A 22,068-nucleotide genomic window follows, 5' to 3' on the forward strand; every position below is an offset into this window, starting at 1 on the left:
AGTGGTGTGGATGAGTCAAGTGAGTGCTGATTTATTTTTACTCAGATCATATTTATTTTATCCCACCAGACAACTTCTAGCAGTAGTGGTAATAATGTGATAGGCTTTAAAAACCAATACAATTCATATCTGTTTAACACATTGTGGTTTTAAATACTACAATAGGGTAGGATAGAATATAGTCATTTTGGTCCCATTACTATTACTTCATCTAATTACGCTTTAAGGGCTAATAGTTCCCAAAAAAAAATGTCTTGTCAGTTTAGTAATGTTGAATCTGTGTAACTCCCTATGGTTTCTTACCTTCCCTCTCTCCTTTAGTGCTAGATCAGGTTCCCTGTGGCATGTGGACAGGAAGTAGATGGCAGCAGGAAAGAGAAGAATGTTGAACATGACATATCAATCACAGATCAATCAAAGCAGCATATATGTGTGTTCAGAGAGATAGGAGAGCACCCATGGCGGAAATTGCTGTTACTGTCATAGAATGTCGGCAGATAAGACCCATTTGGCCCATCTAGTCTGCCCAATTTGGCCCATCTAGTCACCAAAAAATAGACCCATTTGGCCCATCCAGTCACCAAAAAAATAGTATTTTGAGTTCTAGCAAGGAACAGTCATATCAATTTTTTTTTCTTGGGGAATCTGGTAAACCTTCATTGGCGTACAACTCATCCTGATAACTACATATCTGTATTTTGTTTTCCAGATATGTAAACAAGAGCAACAGAAAAAGGACTGCACAGATGGTCACACAGTGGACACATCATCACGTTATAGTGGGGCCCAAGACAGTGGCATTGGAAGTGACAGTGTGAAAATAAGAATAGTTCATATTGAACCACAAAGTGGCACAAGCCATCACAGAATAGTGAGACCATCCAAACAGTCATCAATTGTGAAGAATCTGAATTTCATCCCATTCGATATATTTATAACTGCCAGCCGCATATCTTTAATGTCTTACTCATGCACTGCTGTGCCTAAATCCAAAGTGGATAGTAAAGACAATGAGAAAGAGGGCAAAAGTGCCTTGAACCAGTCCTCTACAGAATCTGAGGGGAAAGCAGACCGATCTATGCAGTCATGTATATCCTCACTCACCGCTGAGGACCTTTTTAATAGCAGTTCTTCTACTCCAGCAAATGGAAAAACCGCTCTGGTTTCTCTAGAACGCCTGCATGCATCTACAAGGTCTTCTGCTCGACAAGCCCTGGGCATCACAATAGTGCGTCAGCCTGGAAGAAGAGGAACTGGAGACCTACAGCTTAACCCTTTTTTGCATTTCATTGTTTCCCAACCATCTTTGCTCATAAGCTGCCATCACAAGAAGCAGAAGGTGGAAATATCACTCTTTGATGCGCTCCTCAAGGGTGTCGATCCGGAATACAAATGTTCAGGTATGGATGTCCAATATAACCTAAGTACATCTTTGGTTTGAACATTTATTGCAAAGCTTATTCACATCTGTTAGGTGTTCTGCACATGTAAAGTGGTCTGACTAAAAAATAGAGTATCTGTGCTGTCAATAAAAAAAAAAAAAAAAGCAAAGTTTCCTCTTAAAGGATGAGAACTTCATCTTTAGTTTTTTAGGGTTCTCGTCACTACAGAGTAGGACACTTGTTGCCTAAAGAGATGCTTTTCATGCAGCTCATAAAGGATCATTTTGTGTATAGATTCTTATTTACTGGCAATGCTCTGTGAAAAACTTAAGGAAATATGAAAATTTCTAGTCAAGCAGCAAGCTACTGTCTACAGATGGGTAACCCATCCTTTTGGAGGATAATGTGGCTTGGCTAGTATGAGATTGTCTCCCTGCTTCTAGCGAACAGCTAAATTCCATACTTTTTCCCATGAAACATTGCTTTTTACACACAAACATAAACACAAAAGACTGGCCCATATCCTATTCACTAGATTTAGAATACCTCCTGGGCACACTCCGTGATCTGTCCAGAGGTCATTCTTTATTAACATAAGAGGCTTAACTGTGAATGTCCCCTATTGGTTTGACCCCATGTTAATTCTGTCTATGATAAGGTTTAACTGATCTGTTAAGATCTCAGCTAAATATTAGGTACAGCGTCCAATTTAGGACATCGTAACTCCGTCCCGCGTCAGGCAAAACAGCGTCCCGCCTCCTCCCTCACACCAATCGCCGTCATCCATCAGCCACATCTCCCACCTCCCTCTGCCGAAGCGCACTCGTCCAAAACTCCATCATCCCTCAGACGATTCTCCCTCAGACAAAGCTTCTTGCCGCATAGCAGAGCCGTCACTGCACATCATGTATAGCAATGTCGAAACTGTGAAACTTGCACATGTAGTACAGTAACTACATGTGCTACTGAGTCTGTATAGAAGAGCCAACACTGAATAGCATGTATAGCAGAGAGCTGACACTGATTTGGCTCTGCTATACGGCAGGACGTTTTTTTGTCTGAGGGACGACTGAGTTACGGATTAGGGAGTTTCGGATGACGGAATAGGGTTTTGCCTGACGTGGGACGGAGTTACGGCTGACAACTGACTATGTCCTAAAATGGACTCTGTAATTAGGCAAATCAACCTGAATAAAAACTGCTACATTTCTGTATTTTCTTTAATAATATAGATATTAAAATTGAAAATTAGAATTTCTTTGTTTTTATGAAGACTTTTTTGTCTTCTACTGACCTTTGACCCAGTGGTTTGAGACTGTATTTTGTTTGTTTCACCTTATTTGTTGATTAATATAGCCTATGTTGAGTTTATAAATAAAATAAAAAAATGGAAATGTATTAAAAAAATCACCAAAGTTTCTTCTAAAATAGTTTTGACAAATAAAAAACTAGACAATAGGGCTTTTTCTGATTGTACATTCCCTTTAGGCAAACTATAACATTTTATTCACCTGTGTTCACAAAAACACAGGTGAATAACTCCATGGAGCTTTTCTCAAACATAGTGAAGCAGTCAATGAGTACCATTTCACTACACTGTAGTTATTACTTAGAGCTACTCCATGACACAGGATAGAGGATACTCAACCTCTGAGACCCACTGCAATTTCCAGAATGGGGCCTCGTGTCTCCCTATGCATTGAAGGAGTGTGTCGACATTCTCTATATGTCAGCATTCTCCATCCTGAAAATAAGGGATAAGATTTAAAGTAGTGTAAGACCCCTTTAAGTAAACAGACATTGTGCAAATAATTAAAGGTAACAATGATTCTGTCTGTGTAACCACCAATGGCCAATGTACAATAAAATCACATGAGGACAATTAAAGAAATGTTATTTACTGGTGACAAAGGAGGAAGGTTCAGACATAGTGGATTGTTGTATATTCGGGGAATGGTTCAGACAATGCGCAGTCTATAAAACATGTTATTACAATAGCTGACAATTATTTTTAGTATGAAACACATACCCTCATGTGTTTTTTGTTACAAGACTCAAAGCTTTAAAGGCGGATAAAGATTATCCAATCAGAAATAATATAGTAATTCAATATCCACTTTCCATAAGCTTTTGGAAACAGATCGTTCTTGAAGGATAAAAAGCTTTTATTTACAATGGCATTACTTGAAAAATAATATTGTTTTAAGCGATATTCTTGTTTTACTATCCCAGGGAATCTTGATAATTTCTACCAAACCACTTCCAGAGTAAGATGAGTATTAAAGAGCGTATTTAAGAACCAGAGCAATATCAAAAGTCGGTTCTGCCCTTTAGACTCTGACATAATACAGAATGTTAGCTATCTCAGTGATATGTAGTGTATCTCAGTTGTTACTACTATGACTACCGTGACATGAAACATGCAAGCAATATTTACTAACCAAATGTATGTTCTTACTGGAGAAAAAAATGTTTTAAGTCATTTGCAGAGATTCACCATCCATATACATCACATTGCATGTTTCTATTATAAAATGTTAAAAAGTTTTTTGTAGTTGTTTTTTTTTTTTTTTTGTAGTACAGTATTGGTCTGCATTATACATTTCCTTTATTTGTGCCATTTTAGAAGCAGTAAGATGGAATTGATGGACTATTGAATGGGATCTGTTTTGGTGGCTTTCATTTTAACAGGAAGAATGGTGGTACTGCATGCTGCCCTATCTTTATTTCAAATATGATTGAATCCACATTGGAGGCTCTGAACAGAGATGTGAATTTTGCCTTAAAGGGGTTGTCAGGTGTTAAATAGCTGGAGGGTATAATAAAAAAAAAATTCTCACGTCCCTTTGTCCTCATGCCGCTCTTGTCACTGCCGCTTCCTTGTTTGTGGGATGTGTCTACCCACAGGAATTGTTTACTCCCCCATCATTGGCTCCAGTGTTGCCCAACCTCATTTAAAGATTGGATGAGTCGAGCAGTCCATGTGTGGTCCATGTGTCATAGGTACCAGGGAGCAGCATCGAGAAGCTGGGGTGGGAGCATCAAAGTGGCAGCTGTGAGGGTTTGAGGGAGATATCAATTCTTTTATATTTTCATTGCGACCCCAGCCATATACATTTGTTTTTTTACCCAGACAATCCCTTTAAGATGACAGATGGAAAAGTAGAAAATAAATTTAATAATGTGTGCTTCACAGGAAAAACCATCCTTCTTTATTCTACAAACTTAACCTCAGAAGTTGGGCAGTGTCTCTACTTCTAATTAACTCCATATTACTTCATAGTACCTATGGCAAGTTGCAGACAAATTGCACAAATATTCTTGTCATGCTTATGATTTGCTGTCATGTGTCCAAGGTTGCTGTGTAGTCAGTCCCCACCTACGAATTAAGGGTTGGTTGGATGTAAGTTGTAAATATATTGAAATGAAAACACATTTACGTATAGGTCCACCTACTGTGCAAAAGGTTCAACAGTTAATATTAAAAAAAAGTTTGACTTACTCTGGAAAATGTTCATAACCTAATTTCAAATAGCAGGATTTGAATACTTTAACAACACCTCATCCCCCCTGAAGCGCTGCAACCTCTTCTTTATTTATCCAGACACATCTCTACATTGATCTGCACCTTAGCCCTTTTCACCCGTAATCTGGACTCACTCGTAAAGAATTTTGGTCAGTATTTTTATCAATGCTGGGGGTGGTTTCAAAACATAGAAAAATATGCAAATCTTTTTATTATGGTTTTTGTGTGTCAGTTTCACTCCTGGCTTTAGCTTAAAATAATTACCAAAGTATGATGTGTGAACCTAGCCATATTCTGATGATCATTGGTGGTTGAGCTCCTAAGGATAGGCCACCTATGGTTTAATCTGGAAAAATCCCTTTAAAAACATGACTTCTCGTAAACAGCAGATAAATGGCGCGCATACTTTGTGGTTTTTTTTCTTGTTTTTTTATCAACATTTCTTTATTGAAAAAATGTATCATTTACATTTTAATAAATAACATTTTATACATTGAATTTCAAGATTTTATCTTTTTTCCCACCCCCCTCCCCTGCCCTCACCTTTCTCCCCCATGACATATCTCCCCTTACTGGGTGGGCGGGAGGCAGAGGGACAACACCTTCCCATTCTATTACTATTTCCATTCTACTATATCAATTCATTTTCTTTTCGCTTTCCTTTCCCTTCCCTTTCTCTCTCTCTTTTCTTTCCTTTTTTTTCCATTTTAGATCTTTGGTATCTTCCCAATTATTTCTACCCGCCTTTATTCTTGTGTCCCCCTGATTCCTGTCCCCCTCACATAATAATAATACATACTTTATGTGTTGTGTATAATTTCATTCACTTGAAGAAGTAGAGCCATGGATAAGGTTAACCACATCTCCCGCCAGATGTTTAACCCCTTAAGGACAATGGACGTACTCCTACGCCCCCGTTTCCGAGTCCTTAAGGACCGAGGACGTAGGAGTACGTCCTGTCCTTTCCCGGCCCCCTGCCGCTAGCCGGAGGGGAGCCGGTGCCCGATGCCTGCTGAAATCGTTCAGCAGGCATCGCGGCATATCGCCCAGGGGGGTCATTATGCCCCCCCATGTCGGCGATGGCCGCAGATCGCTGGACAATTCAGTCCAGCGATCTGCGGCGATTCCGGGTCAATCGGGTCTCCAGTGACCCGGTGACCCGGAATTACTGGCTGATCGGGGCCGTCAGAGACGGCCCCGAACAGCCAGAGCCTGCAGGGGTGAGGTGGCACTGGTGCCACCTCACGATCGCCCTGATTCGTCGGCCGGATTACCGGCCGACGAATCAGGGCGCCTGCTGCGGGTGTCACTCCCGCACCCGCTCCGCCCCTCTTCCGGAGGACTTGAGCGGGTGCGGGACCTGCACCCCTGGTGCTGGGGACCCCGATCCCCGGCGTCAATGTTGGGATCGGGGCCCCAGGAGCGACGACGACGGCGGCGGCAGCGGGACTGACCTGTGCGGCGATCAAGCAGCAGCAGGAGGTGAGTGACAGCCTCCTGCTGTTGCTTAGCAACAGCTCCCAGCATGCAAAAAGGGCATGCTGGGAGCTGTAGTTATGCAACAGGAGGAGGCAGACCACCACAACTCCCAGCATGCACTTATGGGCATGCTGGGACTTATGGTTTTGCAACAGCTGGAGGCACATTCTTTCTATGGAAAAATGTACCTTCAGCTGTTGTGTAACTACAACTCCCAGCTTGCACAAACAGCTTAAGTGCATGCTGGGAGTTGTAGTGGTGCATCTGGTGGTTGCATAACTACAACTCCCAGCATGCCCGTTGGCTGTCGGTGACTGCTGAGAGTTGTAGTTTTGCAACAGCTGAAGGCACACTGAGTTAAGTAGCAAACCAGTGTGTCTCCAGCTGTTGCATAACTACAATCCCCAGCATCCCCAGCCAAAGTAGTATGCCTCCCGCTGTTGCATAACTACAACACCCAGCATGCCCTTCCGCTGTCCGTACATGCTGGGGGTTGTAGCTTTTGCAACAGCTGAAGGCACACTGGTTGCAAAAGACTGAGTTTGTTGCCAAACTCGGTGTTTCACAACCTGTGTGTCTCCAGCTGTTGCAAAACTACAACTCCCAGCATGCACTGATAGACCGTACATGCTGGGAGTTGTAGTTTTGCAACAGCTGGATGTTCCCCCCCCCCCCCCAATGTGAATGTACAGGGTACACTCACATGGGCGGAGGATTACAGTAAGTATCCGGCTGCAAGTTTGAGCTGCAGCAAATTTTCTGCTGCAGCTCAAGCTGCCAGCGAGAAACTACTGTGAACCCCCCGCCGGTGTGACTGTACCCTAAAAACACTACACTAACACACAATAAAATAAAAAGTAAAAAAACACTACATATACACATACCCCTACAATAAAAATGAAAAACGTCTGGTACGCCACCGTTTCCAAAACGGAGCCTCCAGCTGTTGCAAAACTACAACTCCCAACATGCACTGATAGACCGTACATGCTGGGAGTTGTAGTTTTGCAACAGCTGGATGTTCCCCCCCCCCCCCCAATGTGAATGTACAGGGTACACTCACATGGGCGGAGGATTACAGTAAGTATCCGGCTGCAAGTTTGAGCTGAGGCAAATTTTCTGCCGCTGCTCAAACTGCCAGCGAGAAACTACTGTGAACCCCCCGCCCGTGCGACTGTACCCTAAAAACACTACACTACACTAACACAAAATAAAATAAAAAGTAAAAAACACTATATACACATACCCCTACACAGCCCCCCTCCCCTCCCCAATAAAAATGAAAAACGTCTGGTACGCCACTGTTTCCAAAACGGAGCCTCCAGCTGTTGCAAAACAACTACTCCCAGTATTGCCAGATAGCCACTGACTGTCCAGGCATGCTGGGACTTTTACAACAGCTGGAGGCACCCTATTTGGGAATCACTGGCGTAGAATACCCCTATGTCCACCCCTATGCAATCCCTAATTTAGGCCTCAAATGCGCATGGCGCTCTCACTTTGGAGCCCTGTCGTATTTCAAGGCAACAGTTTAGGGTCACATATGGGGTATCGCCGTACTCGGGAGAAATTGTGTTACAAATTATGGGGGGTATTTTCTGCTATTACCCTTTTTAAAAATCTAAAATTTTTGGGAAACCAACATTTTAGGTAAAAATTTTTTTTTTTTTTTTTACATATGCAAAAGTTGTGAATCACCTGTGGGGTATTAAGGTTCACATTACCCCTTGTTACGTTCCCCGAGGGGTCTAGTTTCCAAAATGGTATGTGATGTGTTTTTTTTTTTGCTGTCCTGGCACCATAGGGGCTTCCTAAATGCGGCATGCCCCCAGAGCAAAATTTGCTTTCAAAAAGCCAAATGTGACTCCTTCTCTTCTGAGACCTGTAGTGCGCCAGCAGAGCACTTCTCACCCCCATATGGGGTGTTTTCTGAAGCGGGAGAAATTGGGCTTCAAATTTTGGGGGGTATTTTCTGCTATTACCCTTTTTAAAAATGTAAAAATTTTGGGAAACCAAGCATTTTAGGTAAGAATTTTTTTTTTTTTTTAACAGATGCAAAAGTCGTGAAACACCTGTAGGGTATTAAGGTTCACTTTACCCCTTTTTACGTTCCCCGAGGGGTCTGGTTTCCAAAATGGTATGCCATGTGGGTTTTTTTTGCGGTTCTGGCACCATAGGGGCTTCCTAAATGCGGCATGCCCCCAGAGCAAAATTTGCTTTCAAAAAGCCAAATGTGACTCCTTCTCTTCTGAGACCTGTAGTGCGCCAGCAGAGCACTTTTCACCCCCATATGGGGTGTTTTCTGAATCGGGAGAAATTGGGCTTCAAATTTTGGGGGCTATTTTCTGCTATTATCCTTTTTAAAAATGTAACATTTTTGGGAAACCAAGCATTTTAGGTAAAACATTTTTTTTTATTTTTTACATATGCAAAAGTCGTGAATCACCTGTGGGGTATTAAGGTTCACTTTACCCCTTGTTATGTTCCCCGAGGGGTCTAGTTTCCAAAATGGTATGCCATGTGTTTTTTTTTGCTGTCCTGGCACCATAGGGGCTTCCTAAAGGTGACATGCCCCCCAAAAACCATTTGTCGCTCCTTCCCTTCTGAGCCCTCTACTGCGCCCGCTGAACAATTAACATAGACATATGAGGTATGTGCTTACTCGAGAGAAATTGGGCTACAAATACAAGTAAAAATTTTCTCCTTTTTACCCCTTGCAAAAATTCAAAAATTGGGTTTACAAGAACATGCGAGTGTAAAAAATGAAGATTGTGAATTTTCTCCTTCACTTTTCTGCTATTCCTGTGAAACACCTAAAGGGTTAATACACTTATTGAATGTCATTTTGAATACTTTGGGGGGTGTAGTTTTTATAATGGGGTAATTTATGGGGTATTTCTAATATGAAGACCCTTCAAATCCACTTCAAACCTGAACTGGTCCATGAAAAATAGGGAGTTTGAAAATTTTGTGAAAAATTTCCAAATTGCTGCTGAACTTTGAAGCCCTCTGGTGTCTTCCAAAAGTAAAAACTCATAAATTTTATGATGCAAACATAAAGTAGACATATTGTATATGTGAACCCAAAAATGTTTTATTTTGAATATCCATTTTCCTTACAATCAGAGAGCTTCAAAGTTAGAAAAATGCAAAATTTTCATTTTTTTCATCAAATTTTGGGATTTTTCACCAAGAAAGGATGCAAGTTACCATAAAATTTTACCACTAAGTTAAAGTAGAATATGTCACGAAAAAACAATCTCGGAATCAGAATGATAACTAAAAGCATTCCAGAGTTATTAATGTTTAAAGTGACAGTGGTCAGAATTGCAAAAAACGCTCTGGTCCTTAAGGTGTAAAATGGCCTGGTCCTTAAGGGGTTAAGTGACAGCGGAAGTGTGAGTGGTCTAGCTGTCTGAACGCTGTAAATTTCCCTATTCAATATTTCACAAAGGAAAAATAGAAGCATGTAAGGTATTCTATGGCAAGTGGGAATATCTTTATCTTGTGCCCTCGTCATCTTATAAAAGAGAAAAAAAAACAGCTGAGGAAGGTATTTGCGCTCATTGATCACAGCATGTTTCGGGCTTATAAGGATGCTGTTGCTATCCACTAGGATTAAAAAAAATTCCCTGCTTTGATGTTTTTCACGCACATTTTGTACATTTTTGATGTTTTACCTTTAATCACAGAGTAGGCAGCTTGTTTTGGCAGCCTATCTTGGCTGTGGGCAGGAACTTGTGAGTTATGCCACATTCTGTACACAGAACTTCAGATGAACTCATAATAATGAAACTCCCACAGAGACAAATTCTGTTCCTCAACTACTGTTATTATTTTCTGTTTGATGGAGGTCAAGAAGGAGTCTCAGAAGTGGTTTACAATTGCACATCCACTTTTGTGGCTGAGGCCTTCCAGTGCTCATGCGTTATCATGAAAACAGGCCTTAAGAAAGCTTACCTTGCTTACTCACTGTATCCAGCTACTTTTCCCCCCAAATTGCTAAGTAATCAAATGTACTCTTATGAATAAAACAGCAAGATGTTTAGTCTTTAAGAAAGTTATTTTGATATCCACAAATGTATGCCTTTAATCTAAATCTAAAACTCTGCAAAACGTCAATTCTTTGCTGGGCAGGGTCATCGCTAGGCCTTGACCTCGGCCAACCAGTGCTATTTTGTCTCCAGTTTCTAAACTCTGAGGCTATGTTCACAGTATGAAATCTCTGCCCGGGTAGAGATTCCATCTGCTGCAGGCGCAAGAGAAATCCATCACTGCAGTCCGCATAGAAAGAACCGAAAGAACATGTTAAGGCTACATTAACACTACAGAATTTCTGTGGAATTCCAGTGCAGCAGACTTCTACTGGAATGTTCAATGTGACAGAAGGTGAAGAAACTTCAAGCCCTGCACAGGACTGTTTTCTTTATCCCGATCCTACTGGATATTTTACCATTACCACCCGCTCCCACAAGCTGTGTGTTCCACTCCCGCCTGCTCCAGCAAACATTTTGTCACACCTTTTAGAGAGAGTACCCCTCCCATGCCATTTCATTACCCCCTTGTGCCAGTTCATCAGCCCCTTGTGCCATTTCATTACCCCCTTGTGCCATTTTCTCACTCCCGTGTGCATTTTATTACCTTATTGTGCCAATTCTTCAGCTTGTTGTACCATTCCATTACCCCCTTATGCGATTTCATTACCCCCTTGTGCCATTTCATTACCCCCTTGTGCCATTTCTTTACCCACTTGTCATTCCATCACCCCCTTGTAACATTTCAGAGGTTTGGGGGACTGTGCAAGATTTTGTATGTTCTGTGACCACCCTCTCCCACTCGCAATAACCTCATTACCGTCCACAAGTTTTTATTTTTATTGGGTCCAGCGGGATCCTAATCCTGATGCAGGGCTCTGCTTCAAGCCATTGTATTTCATCCATCCAGCTGCAATAATTGCAATACTCCTATAGGCTTCATATACAAGGCCATAATTGAAACCTATGTCAGATGAATCCTGAATTAACGTAGCCTGCTCTGCTCTGCACTGCACCACCAACATGGACTCAAAAATGTACATTTCGGTCATGTGCATAGACCTGTAGAAAAATGATAAATACTTTTTTTTGCAGTGGGTGACATCACGGTTTTGCACAGTTTTTTTTTTCCATCTTAATCAATATTTCATCACTTTGGGTTCTTGCTGTCATTTATAGCTACTTAATACCTATATGTGGTTCACATTTGCAGTTTAACATAAGGTCTTTATACAACCTCAGATTGGTGTCATTTGAAGTCTTTTCTTTTCTTTTATCAGTGGTATCCAAACTGTGGCCCTGATGGCTTTCTGGGCATGCTAGAAGTTGTAGTTTTGTAACAATTTAGAGACCACTGTTCTATATCATATGTTGGACTCGGATTTTTCATTGTTGTGTTTCCAAACTATTTTTGGGTTGTTGCTTATTCACAATAGGAATTTTATCTCATCTGAAACCTTTTAAGGATATATATAATGTTTGCCAAGTGCATAAAAGGTTGGGGAGCATGGGAGAACATAACCAGTCAGATGAGTGTGTGAAAATTACCTTTAATTCCAACTAAACTATAAATCTCAGAGCAGACAGATCATTGTACAGATGATTGGCTCAATATTGAGAATATCTATCAGCGGCAGGCAGGCATCTTTTCTTATTTTACATCCTACAGATTTATTGCTGCTGCTTGCACATTCCTTGTGGTATCGGAGTTGATTTTAGCCTCAGTGCATATTTCTTAATGTTTTTATGTATTATTCAGTGCCATATATGTTCTGAAGACTATTTCTAGGGCATTTCGCAAAGGTTTTATGTCTCCAATTAGACTGATGTAATAAGTGGAGCAACTTCGCAACTAGTCTTGAGAAAAATGGCCTACATCTTTTTGTGTATGCAACTTCTATGCAAAGCTATATGCATGACAACAAGCTCCAACAAGTGCACTTGACCTTTTGAGGTCAGTGGCGTCACCATGGAACTAAGGGGCGACCTAATAACTTTGTAAAAATATATCAGGGGGCAGTACCGATATCTAATTACTTATCCCCAAGGCCGTAGCCCGGGGTGCAAAAACACCTCTAAATAGTTCCCCCTAAAATATAACTTTTATTGTGTATCAAATTAAAATGAAATTGATTATAAACCCAGAATAGTGAGGATTAAAAATAGGATGTCAGGTAGGTTAGTACTTGTATGATTCGAGCAACATAGCTTCACTATCAAGGGCTCTGCATCAGCCCAATATGCCTACACTGACACCGGCTTTAAACACTAGATTGCTGCCTCTACATGTTTCGCCATCTCCACGGCGTTCTCAAGAGGCAAACTGTGGCAACATCACTACAAAATGGCGGCAGGGGCTATTTATAAATAGTGCCCCAATAATCATCACTCGGTGACCATTACCCGTCACCTATCCCGTGCATCCTAAGATTGCTCCAATCATTAATAAGGATCCACAATCACTTCCCAGGTCCTTTTCCCCTAAATCACCTATGGGAATATGTAACATTTTGGTCTAATTTGGAGTTTTAATACAGAGATCTCTCCCATTATCTATTTGTAACCACGACTGTATCTCTAAGAAGGGGGACCCCTCTAGGTCTTGAGGAAAGATGGTTTCTACACCAGCACAGATGGGGATTCTTTACTGTAAAAGCTGTGAGACTATAGAACTCTCTACCAAAGGAAGTGGTCATGGTGAACTCAATAAAATGGTCCAAAAGGGGCCTGAATACATTTCTATAGAGTATCAACATTACAGGTAATGGATACTAGATTTATAGGGGCAGAACGTTGATCTGGGGATTTATTCTGCCATATTTACAGTTGGGAAGGAATTTCCACTCACCCCTCCATGTCAAAAGTTTAGTGAACTGCTATCCCATGTGCGCTGGCCACGTTGGCAACCATCTTGCACAATTAAACAGTGGCATCTGAGATACTCCAATAGGAGGAATTCAGCACTCTGATCAAAAAGTTACTTTAAAAGGTAACCACTTTGTGTCAAAAAAAAAAAAAAGATTTAAAAAAATCCAGATGGACAACACACATTAAAAGATCTGGTGCATTTTGAATGCAGATCCTTTCTCAGGGGCTGTTTAACAGCAATAACACTTTGAATAAATAGTATATAGTATCTCAAAAGAAACCCACAGAAGAGATGGCTACCTCACCACACAGAAGCAACAGGTGCGGTAGCGGACTCGTGTGTGTATCTACTTTTGTGATATCATATAATATTTGTTCTTAGTGTTACTGATTATATACAGACCTTGAAAGAGGATTTGTATCCGAAACTTGTCAGATTTTTTATTTATTTCTGAATCTGTTTGTTTGTAAAAGTGTTCACATAGGGATGTCAATCATTGAAAAGACTGCCTACTTCACTACTTAGCCTAAAATAAGCAAATTATTCATTTTTGGTGGTCCTACTCAGTGATTGACATTTCTCTTTTGTCGGGGTTTAATAACTCATTTATGAATTATTAATTATGGTCAACAAAAATATGAAAAATATTATGACTGTTATGAATTGCAAAAATTATACAAACAATGCAATTCACCATATCTGGGCCCGACTATTTTCCCAGATATGAGTTCTATAGTAGTGGTAGTGTAACTTTTGCAATATAATAAAATAACGCAGTTATTCTAAAAATGATATATACATTTATTTGTTACAGTTGATTAACATTAAGGAGAGTAATACAAACAGACCATGATATCAATAAAAAGATATAAAGAAAATAGCAATGACTTATTGTCAGATTTAAACTATGTTGTATTAGTAAGTTAACAACATTAAACTTGGTCACAGAAGTGGGTTAGTTCAGTTATCAGTATATTACTATGTGTAGAGTTCATCACATTATATGATATTCTATGGGCATATTATCTCTAGATATATAAAAAGTGAATAAACCCCGCCCAGTCCTAACCATAGCTTTTCCTTGGTAAGATACAGTATTTAAAATATACTATTTATTAGGAAAACTTAAATTAAGTTTTCTCGTGTTAATTATTATTATGTCATGTATATAAGTAGAGTGGGATCCCAACAGACTATGCTATACCGTATTTATCGGGGTATACCACGCACCGGCCTATAACACGCACCCTCATTTTACCAAGGATATTTGGGTAAAAAAAGTTTTTACCCAAATATCCATGGTAAAATGAGGGTGCGTGTGTGCGCGTGTATACCCCGATACACCTCCAGGAAAGGCAGGGGGAGAGAGGCCGTCGCTGCTCGCTTCTCTCACCCTGCCTTTCTTGGGGTCTAGAGCCCTGCTGCCGGCCCTTCTCTCCCCCTGGCTATCGGCGCCGCTGCCCGTTTTGTCCCCCTGACTATCGGTGCCGGCGCCCCATTGCCGGCGCCGATAGCCAGGGGGAGAGAAGGGGCAGCGGCACCCATTGCCGGCGCCGCTGCCCCGTTGCCTCCCCCCATCCTCGGTGGCATAATTACCTGTTGCCGGGGTCGGGTCCGCGCTGCTGCAGGCCTCCGGCGTACGTCCCCTGCGTCGTTGCTATGCGCTGCGCGGATCATGACGTCAGTGCGCCACGCCGTGCATAGCACGGCCGATAAATACGGTATATACGGTAAATACGGTATATGCAATATGATTATCGCATTAATCCCCATAAGATGCCCCGTTCATCTGCAATAGAGTGGGGGGGCTTATACACTACAGTTACCACCTCCCAATGGAGAATATATATATATATATATATATATATATATATATATAAATGTAATAAGCCGGTCTGCTAATAAAAATTACATAACTGTCCACATTAAAAATGAGGTAACTTAGTTAAATAAGAAACCAGTGTATCTTACCAAGAGCACTTCTGGATAAAAGAAAGATGGCTGCACGGATCCCATGGGAACGCCTTTAGTCATAACCGGTGAGTAGGGAAGAAATGGGCTTATGGACTAAAGTATTTCTCCCTGACTCTTCATGGCTCCGCCCCTTCAGGTAGCCTTTGTAATGAGGATGGGTCCCTTTGTCTGTATGGCTGTCTCTCTGTCGGTGTTTGGATCTGGATGTCTGTCTGTGTGTGTCCTGGATCTGTCCCATACCAGCTTTAAAACGTGTCCCCTTTCTAAAAGAGCCTCCCCCACAAATATGAGATCACCCAATGGTGATTGGTGGGTGTGTATATGGAGATCAGGGAAAGTCACATGTCCAGGCTCATGACATCACAGCTAAACATTAATTATAGTCAGTATGATTTAATTCACCATAAGTGATATATATATATATATATATATATATATATATATATATCATGGCTACTATATTTTCATAGTACGCTATATTATTCCTGAGATTAATAATGATTTAATCCATCAGACCACCAATTACTTAAACACCTGTATACAGCATTTAGTTATATAGCTGTATTCACAACCCTACTAAACGTTATAAGGCCACTATCTATCAGTTATATATATATATATTTTGTTAAATATATCAGGATTGTATAATAGGGCAAGATAGCATAATATGATACAAAGAGTATCATGAGTAGTCATGTCATGAGTAGTATGAGTAAGGCTGGTCTTTCCGGCTGAAACGTGTAACCCTGTATCCTGCTATCCTATGGCTTGAATCTACAATAAATCTTGGCTTTTATTGCACGTTATCCTGCGCTGGACCATCTATTTCTTCATTGCTACATTGGTGTTGGTTCACACGGTGTCGTGCGGCAGGCGTCTGGCTGGAAGGGTGAGCTGAGTTACCCTATACTCTCTTGCAAATATGAGAGCCATTGTCTTTATATCTCTACTAACACTGTTGAGCTGTGAAGGCTTTTCTCCCAAGACTTTTGTCATTGTTTGGTAAGGAACCCCAATAAACCATTGTTTGGCTTATTTGTCTGGCTTATTTACATGTCTCTTTTGAAGAGATACCCATTTACAGGCATTCAGGAAACACACACTGTTAGTCTCTGAGTAGGACTGCCCACATGACTACTTAGCCCAGAATGAGCAGAGGTTAACTTTTCTAAATGATAAGTTAACTTTATCCACAAAACTATAGATATCAATCTACTCAGCGTTTCCTGCTCTATAACATGATGCCTACAGATTGGACTTTCTATGTGACAGGTTCCCTTTAGAGCAGTGGTTCTCAACCTTTTTCGCTACTGTACCCCCAAAGGGTGAAAGTATGTCCGCGAATGTGAAGTATATTATGGTCGAACTTGATGGACATATGTCTTTTTTCGACCGTACTAACTATGTAACTATGTAACTATGTGCGAGGGGTACCCGCAGACAAAATAAATAATAAAATACTTAATTTCATAATGACTTGTGCTTACCTTTCTAATGTGATACTTAATTCCATTGTGACATTATCCCCCCCCCCTCCCTATGATCCCCTTTTGCCATAATCGGATAATGGCAAAAGGGAATCAAAGGGAGGGGAGAATAACGGCACAAGGGTTGGGGGGGGGGGGGAGTAATGATTACCCCCTCCATATTAATCCACTTGTGCCATTATTCCCCCCTCCCTCTGATCCCCTTTTGCCATTATCCCCCCCCCCCCTCCATCTTAATCACCTTGTGCCATTATTCCCCCCTCCGATCCCCCTGGGCCAATATATATGAGATACATACAATAACACCCTCCCATACTGCGGTGTTACACTTAGTTTAACATGGCCTGTGTCTATCCCGTTCGGTGCGAGTCGGAGGGCCATACTGACAGGTGACATCCCTCTGCGCTATGCCAGCACCTCCGCCCAACACTGCAGCTCACGTAAAGTGGCCACGGCCGCAGCTCTAGCTGCGGTAAAACATAATGAGCTGCTGTGGCGACTGCAGCGTCTAATCCCCAGTCTGGGCTGACAAATACTGGCCAATGCATTTGTCAGCAAATTGTCGTACCCCCGCTTAACCTTTGGAGTACCCCTAGGGTTACTCGTACCCCTGGTTGAGAACCCCTGCTTTGGAGTGTCCCTGTCATTCTGCAAAACCTTTGACATTTAGCAGACACATGTCAAAAGTTCTGATTGGTCAGGGTCTGAGTATTCAGAACCCTACTGATCTCTAGATATAGCCACAAAAGTGTACAATAACACTCTTAACTTCCTGGCTGACTGCAATATTTGCCCATTTGCAGTAGACGGCCATCTCCTCAACTGGTTGGAGATCGAGCAATTACCCTTGCTATATGTTGAGATCAGTAGGGGTCTGAACAATGTGTTCTGTCAAAATTATTGTGTAGTGATGGAAAGACTTTATCCTCTAAAGCAGTGTTTTCTAATAACTGTCATGTTTTCAGGATTACTTTCACTGGTGATATAATTGTACTGATGCAAAAACAACTGACCATAATTATATCACCTGTGAAAGACCTAAAAACATGACTTGTTGAGGGGGACTTGAGGACCATGCTTGGGATACAATGTTCTATAGGATAGCAATATGCCATGTTCTTGAAAACAGAAAACTGTTTAACTTTCATCTTCAGCTTTGTGGACACTATCTTAACGTTCATACAAGCAATACTACATGTTGATGCAGCCTTTCTGCTTATGTTCCATAACTAAACCCAACCCTGATCCCCATAATGGTTTGTTATAATTACATAAGTGTTTGATTGACAGCAGATGTATAGAGACTGACTGTCATGCTGCATTATTGACAGGGGAATGAAAAAATGTCATAAAGCAATAAACACTTTGCTGGTGTAGAACTCCATAAAGGTCACTCATAGTCATTTTTAGGTGGTTGTGCACAATTGACATCTTCTAGCAATCCCCATCTGAGCTGACCACTACTGACCTTGTCCTGAGTAGTGCAGACATTGTCAAAAATAAAGCTGATTGACCCTCATATTCCATAGTATAAAATAATCTACAACATAGAGCTAAATCAGACATAGTCATAGCTCATGTAATATACCAATATTGTAAGAGATTTACAGTACACCGAACAACACAACCTTTAGGCCTCCAGGGTGACACTCTGTTGGTGCATGGAGACCCTGCATTGTTAACTGCTTTCTTGTTGGTAAGCAATGGAACTGTCTTTGACAATAATGAAGCCCAAATGCCCCTTTCTTCAGTATACTGTACAGTCATGCCCTGTGCTGTGGGGTCTAGAACAGTATATGTATTCAGGATAGCAGGGCACACGCTTGGCGATGTAGTGGTTGTGAAAAAAATATATCTTCTTCAGACCAAGGAGGTAACAGTTTAACCCCATGGACCCTATTTTTGGCCAATTTTTTTTATTGCATTTTTTTCCTCATTGAATTATAAGAGCCAAAACTTTTTTCTTTTCCATTGAGGTAGCAATGGCATCATTTAGGGGTACATATAATTTATTAATTAGCTTGTATATTTTTTTTTTTAAGTGAATGCAAGAAAATACACATTGCCATCTTTTTGCAAGATGTAGTTTTTATTGATACCATGTTGACATACCTATACTTTATTAAGTTTTAGTATTGTGGCAGAGTGGGGGATGAAAAAAAAATGTATTTAGTTGAAAGGTCATGTGGCGCATGTATAGCTAGGTTATACACAGCGAAAGGAACGCTCTTACATTTTTATTTGTTACCTAGACTTCAATGTAAAAATGTTAACATGCGTTTCATTCCACTTTGATGTCTGTGTTTTTTTTTGTTTTTACAAAAAAAATTGTGCATTTTACCTTTTTTTTTGCCCATGCAAATAAAGAACTGATAAAACCAGAAATGAATTTGTAATGTAATGTAAGTCACCTTCTAAAGTGCTGACACTGTTGGGTGCTGTTAGGAAAATGAGACCCATGGTATCATGGTGAGACGTTCCCATGCCCCATGAAGTGCTGAGGGGTGGGACTCCTTCTTGCTCCTGCTCAAATCCTTGTCCCTGCTTGCTTCCAGAACTGAGCCCTGTTTCTCGTATCTTCATTGTGCTTACAAATTGTTTACATATGTGAGAGATTTAGAAACGGGGCTCGGCTTCCAGCTGGTTGTGAAGCAAGCAGGGATGGCTTGGGGAGAGAGAAGGTGTTCCTTCTCTCAGCACTTTAGAGGCTTGGTAACACCTCTTTGACAGGTGGCACAGAAGAATAAAATAAATTTTCTTTGTTATGGAATCACAGGCAGATATATAAATGGTACCAAGTGCTTCCTTGCTCTATCAGCTAACAGTATCGAAAGTTTGGACTGTGAATTTTAGCTACCAGATGGGAACCAAACCTTGATGACTGAAGGGTTTCACTTACATTTGTGTAGAACTGCAGGATTTTTACATGAATGAATTGCACTACTGGCATTATAAACATGTCTCACAGTCTGTGTTCGGTTGAGTGTGGGCCACATTTTTTTTTACTTTATCGGAAAAAAATCTAACTTTACTGAGACAATTTAAATTCAATATTTTCAATAACCCCAAAAGAGTTTTATATGATTTAGATGATAAGGCCAATGATACAGAAATTCCATTGCTTTAATGCCCAATGCACACAAGACAGCGATACAACATTGCCATATGTTCAGTGTAAAAACAGGGTGTAACATGGTTACACACTGGAATAGGAATCCTGCAATTAATAATAGCCAGTATAATAAGTGCTTTTCTAGGACTGTAAATAACAAATGAAAAATAGCTAGCTCTGATTTTTATTTGTGTTCTGCCTGTTCACTATTTGTAAAATGGGTTTTTACAGTTTAACTTTGTAGTTTATTTGTACAGTCCATGTAACATACTATATTTTGTTGAAGCTAAAAAATATTAAACAGGTCACCATCCTGCTATCATAGCCCCTTTGTCATGTATCATTATGTGTTGTGTTCTCTCCAATAATATTAAGGGATTTAAAGGGGTACTCCGGTGAAAACCTTTTTTCTCTTAAATCAACTGGTGGCAGAAAGTTAAACATATTTGTAAATTACTTCGATTAAAAAATCTTAATCCTTCCTGTACTTATTAGCTGCTGAATACTATAGAGGAAATTCTTTTCTTTTTGGAATGCTCTCTGATGACATCACGAGCACAGTTCTCTCTGCTGACGTTATTATAATAATAATGCTTTGTTTATGGTTGTCCTTAGTGGGCTTTGAACCCAAGTCCCCAGCACTGCAAGGCAGCAATGCTAACCACTGAGCCACCACGCTGCCCTTAGCATATATCTGCTATGCATGGTTGCTAAAATGGACAGAGATGTCAGCAGAGAACACTGTGCTCGTGATGTCATCAGTGTTCCAAAAAGAAAGGAATTTCCTCTGTAGCATTCATCAGCTAATAAGTACTGGAAGGATTAAGATTTTTTAATAGAAGTAATTTACAAATATGTTTAACTTTCTGCCACCAGTTGATTTAAAAGAAAAAAAGGTTTTCACCGGAGTACCCCTTTAATTCCCCTTTAACCTCTTTAAGAAACTGAAAAAAGCATTACTAGATTATCTCAAGCACAAGCCTGATGTTATTAGTCTTCAAGAGTCTCATTTCACCACATCCTTATACCCAAAATTTATGCATTTTAAGTATTCTCATTTTTATATGCTTCTCACTCTAAGTTCAGAGGGGTGGTGACTCTTTTGAGTAACTCCTTTCCATTTACCCCACAAAGCGCTTACTCTGATCCTGAGGGTCACTTCCTTATTTTGGAAGGACTCCTCCAGAAGAAGAAATGTATTTATTGTTAAACCTGTCATCAAAAAATCTTTTAATATGTCCTTTATTAAGGTCTCCCTAACAGCTTTCAAATTGCATGCTTGGAAAAAATGTTTTGTTTATACCTTTATTTTTTAATCTAAAGTATTACCACTAGGGGTCTCCCTTCATGCACATCTCTCAGATTTCAGACTCATGCCGGCCTGGCATGAGTCCGAAATCTCAGTACTGGGGACACTGACAAGCGCAGCTGCGTGCCTGTCAATCAGACAGAGAAAAGACAGAGCAGAGCTTCCTCTAAGGGCAGTGTGTCTGGAGCGGTATAGCACAAAGGACAGTGGTAACACCATTCAGATGTGTGCTCACCTTGTGGAGTTGTGTGCCAGACACAACCACCATGAAGCGCCGTGTGGTATTAGATGCGGAGCTGTCTCCCGGGCATCAGGCTAGGGTTCCCCCAGCTGGTCTTGGTTTGTTAAGTAGGAATGCAGGAAAAAGCCGGGGTTCTTAGGCGCGTGCCGCAGGTAAAGACAAACATCCAGTTGTGGATATAAACTTCTTTATTAGCCAAATCAGACGCGTTTCTTGGCTCCTGCCTCTTTTTCAATTAACAGTGGCTTTTAGCATTACGTGGACATACAGGTGCTATTTAAAACACTAAAAAGCCCGCAAACGGGTTAGATACCGGACCGCCCCATAAGAACTGCGCATAGTAGTGACGTGAATCCACCACCTGTCAGAATGACAGCGCATAACAGAAGGTACAATAGGTATTCAATAAATAAATAGTTCTATCTACACCAGTTCTATAGTGGGGTGTATGTTAGATGATGTTCCACTGTACTAAATCTTGTTCAGAGTGTGCATGCTGTAAAATAAAATTACAGCGTGAAAGTGTGTAAAAAGTGGCATTGAAAATGTTGTGAATAGGACATAGTTCCCTGATGAAAAAAATAATCTGATGGTCTGGTTTGTGCAAGGAGGAGTATATGTATCAAGAATGATGCTGATTGAAAGGAAAATGCTG

At 40.7% G+C, this 22,068-nt stretch overlaps 1 protein-coding gene across 2 annotated transcripts in view; it reads left to right on the forward strand.

Moving 5' to 3' along the window:
• The window catches only part of VPS13B (vacuolar protein sorting 13 homolog B), a 1,225,788-nt gene that overhangs the window by 858,042 nt on the left and 345,678 nt on the right, over positions 1–22,068 (forward strand). For both annotated transcript variants that reach the window (XM_056522379.1, XM_056522375.1), the window contains exon 34: positions 710–1,400. In XM_056522379.1, coding sequence (XP_056378354.1) covers positions 710–1,400 — 691 coding nt within the window. The remainder of the gene's footprint in view (positions 1–709; positions 1,401–22,068) is intronic.

Source organism: Hyla sarda, chromosome 5 (genome assembly GCF_029499605.1).
Source record: "Hyla sarda isolate aHylSar1 chromosome 5, aHylSar1.hap1, whole genome shotgun sequence".
In the NCBI taxonomy this organism is placed as follows: domain Eukaryota; kingdom Metazoa; phylum Chordata; class Amphibia; order Anura; family Hylidae; genus Hyla; species Hyla sarda.